The sequence below is a fragment of the Pteropus vampyrus genome, unplaced genomic scaffold, assembly GCF_000151845.1.
Source record: "Pteropus vampyrus isolate Shadow unplaced genomic scaffold, Pvam_2.0 Scaffold204, whole genome shotgun sequence".
In the NCBI taxonomy this organism is placed as follows: Eukaryota; Metazoa; Chordata; class Mammalia; order Chiroptera; family Pteropodidae; genus Pteropus; species Pteropus vampyrus.
The window spans coordinates 1,300,905-1,309,722 of record NW_011888985.1 but is presented as its reverse complement, the minus strand read 5'-3'; the positions used below and the strand labels follow the sequence as shown (position 1 = coordinate 1,309,722).

Genomic DNA, 8,818 nt, shown 5'->3' with positions numbered 1-8,818 from the left:
TTTTGTAGGGTTGAGGGGAAATTGGGCGGGTCCCACGGGAGACTGAACTTCATAGCACAGAGCGAAGGCCGTCACCCGTGGGATCCTGCTACCTCCTGCTTCCCGCCTGATGCCCTGCCTCCTCTCCCCTGTTTATGCCTCCCCCATCCTGTGTGCCTCATCTTCTGAGCAGCAGAGAAGTCTCCTTCCCATCCCACAAGTCTCCTTCCCATCCACAGAGGACTTAAGGGATCGTCATTTGTTTCTTGAGCAAACCCCTGGAGTTTATGCCCTAAACAGCGACATTAGCAAACATCCTAGATCAACAGAGGCTCCCGAAAGCCCCTCCAGTGAATAGATAATGTAACAGGAAACGAAGTCATTCACAATTGACCTTAAGTCTGTAAGTAGGGATCTGACTATGCCTTCCTCCTTCAGGCAGCCACTGGCCCTTCTGGTTTCTTTCTGTTCTTTAAAAAAAGAAATTTAAATGAAGAGGTCGTTACTGGAAATAAGCCCAAGTTAAACACAGGTTTTTCCTTGAGTAAGAGATATAGCAAGTTAGAGCCAATTTATAGAAATTGCATTACGTCTACAGCTTTTATCAAGTGTGTCAATATGGCGTATAATTTAAAATGAGCTTCATGCATCACAAGTAAACTTGTGAAATAAGCGTATATCAGAAATAATTTTACTATGCCTTTTATAATTTTTATTGGTTTTTCGTGAGGGGAGACATTTTATTTGCAAAAACTTGATTTATTAGTATTTTACTTCTATCAAAGCAAGACTTTATTGGTATCTTATAATTTCATTAGTATTAGTTACATATAACATTGTAATTTATAAATATCATTCCTCTGTGTTCTTAAAATCTATTATTTCTAGCGGTTTGCATTTGAGTGAAGCTAATACTAGTTGGCGCTAATACTAATGGGTGCGATTTCAGAAAGTGAGCTATGGACAGAGTTTGAAATGTCACGTCGCTCCTCCTGCTGTGTTCCGGCCACGCACCAGACTCACTGTGTTATGTGTGTGTGTGAATGTGTGTGTATATATCTGTTTAATGGAAAAGCTGTCGAGTGATCATTTAAAATTCAGAGTTGGAAAATCGATCTTAAGACCAGTTCTGTCTTTTTCCCTTTCCAAGCTTAATGATCTCAAGGGTCTCCTGAAAGAGATTGCTAATAAAATCAAATAAAACTCGTGGACTCTAATGGAGAAAAATCTAATTATAACAAGGTAAGTCATTTTAATGTTTGTTTGTTTATTTTTTGCTCTGTAAATTTATATATTCTAAGACTAATTCAAAATTACGATCTTTTTCTCAGTTATTTTATTTTCACATATGATCAGATTTGAAAATAATGCGTCATATGAAAAATTCAAGCAGCGCAGGGCGGTAGGAAGGAACGGGGGATGGGTCCCCCCTCTGTGTTACTTTCCCCACCAACTCGGCTCCCAGGCCAGAGGCTGGCACAGCCAGCAGTGGGCACACGTATTTTTTTTGCAACCTATGCGGCTATTTTGACGTTAATTGAATTGAGGTCCCACTATTCTGAGCCTCGGCATTTTTTTTTCTTACTTAAGCTTCTGTCGTGGGTGTCGTTACAGATCGGCGCCTAAACCGTGTCCTTCATTCTCATGAGACATCACTATGTTTATTGCTGTGGGATATGGAAATGTATGTTTGTTTGCTTTGCTATCGAGAAATGTACGTTGATCACATTTTACTATCAAAGATGTTTTAGTGAAGCATTCAAGGTCTTTAGCAATAGCTCACTTGCATAATAAAAATTAATTCAATTAACTGGCAAAGTTGAACCCCAGGCTTTGCTCCATGATCTTACTATTTACTTTAATTATGTTTTCCCATGACCTGTTCAAATTCTGAAAACAAGTGTTCAAAATATTGTTAGGGACATGAAGAGCTAGGGAAAAAGAGCCGTGGACATTCCATTTGACTAGAATTTTTTGAGAAAGTTATTTGCAAAGAATGAAAACACATGACTCCCTTCCTTCCTTCCTTCCTTCCTTCCTTCCTTCCTTCCTTCCTTCCTTCTTCCCTCTCTCCCTCTCTCCTTCTCTTCCTTAAATATTTATCGAGTGCCTATTAAGTGCTGAGGGAACCATGCTGGGACCTGTGCTGAGGCTCAGGCACTGATTGTTGAATACTCACACTGCAGAATTTCTATTTATGGAGCGATTGTGTTATAGGGTAATTGTGATCATCAAGTTCCTTTCAATATTTCTGGTCACTCAATACTTTTCCTTTGGGTTCCAACAATTATAGATTATATTAAAAAGCTCTCTATTATGGAGAACTTTGTTAGAAGAAGATTAACACATATTTTATATAATCGGAAAGGCAGGTATAGCTTCCCGAGTTGCTCAAGAAAATAAATGTTGCATAATCAGAGAGAATGTGTTTCCACTCTTTCATAATGGTGTTAAATGAAAACAATATTTTACCTTCCAATAAATTCAATTTGCATTTCGGAACATTTGCCATTTCGTTTAATTTATGAACTGAGATATTTTAAAAATCAGGAAGAGATCAAACATTTTAAATGATTTTTTTTTTAAAACCATAGAGGTGTAATCGGAAAAGTTTCACGAGAGTAGCACACCCACCTCCCCCAGTCCGAATCTCCTCATGTCCCGTGCTTTTCCAAGCATGTCGACTGTGAGTAAAATGAGCAAAAGCACCGGCTTCCTATCAATTTGCCCTTTGCTTAAACTTAAACTTACGCAGAGTTCCTTAATCAGTGAAGGAAAATGAGTCAGGAGAAGGACATTGCTTCCTTTCCGTGTGACCCTCCACGAAAGAAAAAGGATGAGAAGAGCCGCCCCGTAAATCCTTGACCACGCATGTCTCTAGAGACGAGGAATTTGGCATATGCGATCTCTTGGTATACTTTTTTCTTCTGGATGTAAGGTCCGTTTTCTTTTCTGGAGGTTGTCTGTCTGGCTTATCTTGAAGAAGGTCACCGAAAAGGCAATGTTATAGGCAACCAGCTCCATGCTGCTCAGACATCGTTTTCCTGCTGCCTCCTTGACAGGTCTTTCTCCAGAGGGGCGAAGGTGACCGTCCCTTGATGCAGGGACCAGGGAGGAGAATGCCCCCCAGGCAGAGGGAAGTGACAGCAGTGGGGGTGGACACTCGGGGGCGGCTCTTTGTCCTTTCCCCATGTGGCTCTTCATCACTGAATCAGCCTTCGATACCGTGATTTGGGTTGAAATAAACAGATAATTGTATGTACATTTTTTCTGCCTCCCACAGTGAGGTGAAAGAAGACAGACCCAGGGTGACAGTAAAGCCATTTATTTTCTTACACCTTTACACTTAGGGCCCAAGGGCCACGTGGGAGGTGCGGTCACCGGATGTTTAATCCCGACATCATAACCCACCGATTCTTGTATTCGCTGCTTTTAAAATCTAGTTCAGTTGAAAGATTTGGAATTCCTTTGGGACTCATCATGAAACTTCATTTAGATAAATTATTGCAGTTTCTTAGGTTTATTATCAACTGATCCTTTTCTTTATGCAGAAACTACCCGGCAAATAAAGCGCCCCAAGACTTTCTGAGTCTTAACCGGTCCCCGATTATCCAGCTGTGGTTGGTTATTCTGTTCTCACTGGCACATCGGTCAGGACTTACATCTTTAAGAGAAAACAAAACAAAACAAAACAAAACAAAACAAAACAAAAAATGGTTACCAAAAGAAAACCTCTCGGCTTTTGGTAGTGAATTCGGACCCTGTGCCCGCGCATTACCAGTAGGTCGTGAAGCAGGCGGGAGCCGGAGGAGGATGCGAGAAATCCACGCTTCACACAGTTCTTCTTTCGCTTTGTTTCCACAGGTCACATCGGACGGACGAACGGAAGAGCCCCAGGGAGTGCCGACGAGCGGCCGGGTGACTGAGGCCTGCTCAGGCCCCTGGCTGCCCAGCGGACGGTCTTAACCGCCCCACTGTGCTCTAATCTGACAATAAAGCATGTGATCGATTTCGCCCGCCAAGGGGAGGTCAAGGCAGAGCGTTCCCTCCACGGGCTCCCCGCCGACGGCCGCCCTGCTGCCCTCCGGGTCTCCGCCACCAGGACTTGCCGTCGGTAGTTTCAGAGTGTGTTCCCGCGGTCTCCTCCGTCCTTGCCTTTTCCTGCGTTCGACGCCTGCCTGTTGAGGAGAACCTCTCTCCCGGGAATGGAGGCCACGGTTTCCGTCTTCACCTGTGTCGTCTCTTTGTATCATGTGACTAATTAGTTGGCGCGTTGATCAAAGTCTCTCGAATCAGGTCTGATTTTAAAACACGCTGTTGCAAGAGGACCTTGCTCTTTTCGGGAGAGACCGTTTCCCCATGTCATTATGCTTTTTATCAATTCAAGGAGGTGACGAAGCCGCATCTTCCCCTCTCGCATGCACCAGGAGCTCCGGCTGAAGGAAGTGGCCCCGTTCCTAATAGGGTGAAGGGCACCCCAAAATGGAACCTCGAGACACACCACTGCTTTGTTTTTAATGGGTGCTCCTCTTCCTCCTCCTATTTATTATTTTCCTGTTAAAAAAGAATTCATAGATGTTATAGAAAGTTTAGGCCATGGAAAAGATGGAAAGAATGTAAATAGTCCCACTACCTAAAGGTAGTCACATTGCAGGATGTTTTTCCAAGTCCATTTTTTCCTACGCATGTCTCTTTCTCTTTTAAAAATGTCACATAATGTCATCATACCATACGTACAATTTTATATAAGCTCTGCACTTAATATTTTATCAAAGACGGCTTCTTTATATTCATGGCCTTCTTAAACATTATATTAATGGCATAATGTTCAGCCTCTTCCAATGAGTTCCATCACATTGGTCATCGAAGGCTGTTCCCCGTTGGTCAGTGGGATGAGTGTCTGTGTGCGTGAATCTTTCAGCATTTGGGGAAGTTTGGGGAAGTTTCCCAGGGCTCAGGCCCCACGACTATGTATTGATGATCGAACCACTTACCAGGCTTTTTCCTAAATGTATAGCAAATAGGAATTATTAACTCGAGTATAAGATAGGAGCTACGTGAACCTAGAACTCTTAACAAAATAGTATATTTAATCCCTAGTTTAGGAAGAAGCCAATAGACTTATCTAAATATATGGGTGACGATGGCCTCGGTGTCAAACTGGAGAGCGTGTCTTTTCTAAGAGTCCTAGTCCCCGTTTTCCCTGGAAGGGACGTTATCTTCATCCCAAAGAGATGGTCCAGAAGTCCCTAAGATAGCTGAAATGTCCACAATTCGTTTTTTTTATCTTCAGCTTTGAGTAGAGTATAAACTCAGTGGCTGAAGAAGAAAATCTTCGAAGGAAACTATTAAAAGATTGTCTAATTAGAAAAATGACAGAAGCATGAACCAGAACGAGAAAAAGCTGCTTCCGTTTTGTCCGGGCAGTTGCTACAATGCCCGCTCATGCCATTCATGCTGTCCGCAGGCGCACACATGAGCGAGAGGCACCTTTCTACTTAAACCCCGTTAATGGCCTACGTGGGAATCTTATTCACAAGGGTCGGTCAGCTCAGGGTTCTGGATACTGAGAGTAGATGGGATAAAATGTATGTGACAAAAGTTGTCAACAAATGGCATTTTCAGCATTTCCCTGTTGGGGAGAGAAAGTCACTGTCATTTCACTGTGGCAACCAGAATGTCTGCCCTTCCTGAAGCCACCAAGCAGAGGCACGTGTCATTGCCATACCAACCGGAAAAACACAGAGCATGGCACCGTGCGTGAGATCCGCAGAGAGAAACAGCGGTCTCATCCTCTGACTCAGTTCAAGCAGGGAATTTGCATAAAATCAGGAAGTTGAATTGAAAACCTCCCAGAAGACAGAATCTAGCATAACTATTGGCTAATCCCCTCAGATGCGTTTGTCGCATACCACCGACCATATTTGTGTTAGGTTAAGAAGTAGGCGTATGTGCACATCAGTATCAGCAGCAAAAGAAATTATTGATACTAAAAACAGAGGACTCGAACAGCGCTCAGAATTCACTTGTATTAGAGAGGGAACTTGTCCGGGAGATGTTTTTGTGTGGTCAGGCGCTATGCGACTTTTGCATATGTGAAGTCATTATTTTAGGTGCAGCTCATGAAGATAGCACAGGTATTGAACGTACCGCTAATGGAAGGTGCTACGTCTTTGTGTGTGGTTCTCAAAGTGTCCTGTGGACCTGTCCATCACTGCTGGGACTCCTGTAACCTGGTTTAAATCAATGTGTTAATGCATTAAATAAAGGAGGAATTGTCGTTTTTGTCCTTATTTTGAGAGGGGAGAAAGGAAAATTCCTTAGTTCGGTCAGATGTGTCGCTGTAGAGATTGGTTCCCAGAGTGCGCTGCTGTCTCTAAGCAGAGGACTAGAACATTCCGAGTGAATGCAAGCAGAAGGCTGTCCCGAGTCTGGTTCTCACCAGCATGGCCAGGTTCGCCATGGCCCACCTTGCGGTCCCCCGCATTGGGCACCCGTCTGTAGCTCCCCGGTCTCCAGCTTTGTTGACCCAGAACCAGCCCCTTATGACACCACCCCGCAGGCATGGCCGGCTATTTCTGAGGACGCAGAGGTGACCTCTGGGATCAGAAATGGGGGCTCAGAACCTGTCTTGGTGCCAATAAACTGTCTGTCATCCACACCTGCATGGGACGGGAAGGTGAAGCCTCAGGCCCAGCCGGGTGCGTGATTTCCTTGTTGATGGCAGAGTCCTTGTCCTCCTGCCACATTTGTTTCAGGGAGGGTTGGGGAAGTCGCCCCCATGAGGACTTAGCCCTGTAGTTGTCATGGAGACAGCCCCTGCCCACAGCCTCTGTCTGGGAAATGGCTAGGCCTTTAGCCGAGCTGATACTGGAAGCAAACTCCCAACTACCCTCCCCGACCCCCGACTCCTGACCCCCAGCCCAAGTGCACGTGGATGGGAATCCACGTGAAGATGGGAATCATTAGGGGCGAAGCAACTTCGGTGGCTGTCCCGTGTGCCGATGGGACCCGAGCGGACGTCTCTATACCACGGTCGGTTTGGGATCGAGCTGGGGCTTCGGGGGCTGCACGGTCACATTCATAACATCGATTTTTAAAGCGGTTTTTCTTCCCCTACAGACGTCTCGTTCGACAAGGAGACATTTTCCTTGTTCCGTGTGCCACGCGCTGTGATTGCATGCCCACTCGGGCAGTAGGAACGGCTCGAAAAAACGAGAGGAAAGGAGGCCTCTGCCCTCCACCGTCTTCCAATCTTGTAGAGGAGGCGAGGCTGGTTTAAGAAACCGAATTAACCCCCAAAGCAGTGTGCCACACGCAGGGCAGAGGCCAGGGCAGTGGACGCAGACTAAGGGGACAGCCGTGTGGGGTGGGGGTGTTTGAGAAGTACGTGTTTGTGTAGTAGACGGAGGAAAAGGCTTGCCCCAGATTCCTCTCGAGGACGTCCTTCCCCTGTTTGCACGGCAGAAACGCCCTGAGGAGCCCCTCGGGGTAGCGAGTGAGGCCCAGGTGGCTACAGACGGTCCCTGATTGCGCACGGGCTCGGGGCGGCATCTGAGGTCGCTGGGTGACCACCGAGGAGGATTTGTCGAGACGGGGACACCAACCAAAGAAGAAGCGAGGGGGGCGTGTTCGGGGAGAGCATTGTGTTCGAGGCCCCCTCCTTGTGACGATGCAAATCTCCAGAACAGAAACACACAAACCACAAAGCAATCATGGCAGCGGATCACGCGTGACCTGGAGCACGGGCGCGTCACGCCTGTGAGCCCTGACAGCCTCCCGCCGTGCCGTATCACAGCAATGCCTGTCAAACACGCTGCTGTCAAAGCCGTCGCCTCACTGACTCGTGACACTGCTCTGAGAGTTATCTTCCCAACACTCGGGGGTGAAGCATGTCAGGGGTGTACCATCCCCGCTCACGAATCTTCAGTGGCTCCCTGAACCCCCTAGTCTGGAGTGTGTGACGTTGGCAGCCTGGCCCTTACTCATTCTGCAGGTGCATGGCGTGGCCCTTCTGTCTGGTTCCCAAACTCCAGACACACCTGGCACAGACTCCATGCCAAGTGCCCGTGTGGCCCTCCTGGCCAGAGCCAAATACCGTGTCCCCCATCCCAGCGCGTTACTCGCCCCTGACCGCCCAGCACCCTATGTCACGAGACAACCACACTGCTGTGTCCCCCCGTCCCCCTGGATTTCTTCCCTCTCCTTTGTTTTAAGCCCCAGCGGACTTTCTAATTGGCGTAGTGCTGGGGTTCAGAACTGTGAGACACAGTTGCCTGGCTCTGACCCCCAGCTTCACTGTTTGCGGGCTGTGTGACTTCGGGAAGGTCATTTAAACTCTCTGTGCCTCGATTTGCTCATTTGTAAAGTGGCCCCCTCCCCCAGAGGCTTGAGAGGATCGAATGGGATAACGAGAGGTTCCAAGGTCCCGGCGGGCACTTCGCGACCGCTCTGTGGATGTTGGCTCTCGCTCGTCTCCACTCTCAGCTGCTCCTGGGTCCAAAGTCTCTTTCGTCTTTCTTGCTGGTGAACTCTGTCAGGGCCCAGCTCGAGAATCACCTCCTCCAGGAAGCCTGCCTCGATCCTCCACTCCCAGAGCAGCTCAGTCCTACGAGAACTCCCCGACTCTACCTCACGGCACGTGTGGGCAACAGGAGCACCTGAGGGTCACTTGGGTGCTAGACGAGGACTTCTGGAGGCCACAGGCTCTGGGCAGGCCCCACTGAGCTGCCCAATGCTGAAGGCTCGGTAGCTTAGACCCTGTCCCCGCTGGGGCACCCCGTGGGGAGCTTGTGGCCGTCGAGGCCCATCGTGGTCTATTTCTGTCCCCTCCTCTCTC

The 8,818-nt window shown here is 47.4% G+C and overlaps 1 protein-coding gene across 1 annotated transcript in view; it reads left to right on the top strand.

Annotated features, from left to right (window-relative positions):
* Window positions 1-1,221, top strand: part of TRPM8 (transient receptor potential cation channel subfamily M member 8) — a 42,731-nt gene extending 41,510 nt beyond the window's left edge. Inside the window, exon 14 of the mRNA XM_023537938.1 lies at window positions 1,130-1,221. Coding sequence (XP_023393706.1) covers window positions 1,130-1,180 — 51 coding nt within the window. The 3' untranslated portion in view covers window positions 1,181-1,221. The remainder of the gene's footprint in view (window positions 1-1,129) is intronic.
* Window positions 1,222-8,818: the final 7,597 nt, after the last annotated feature.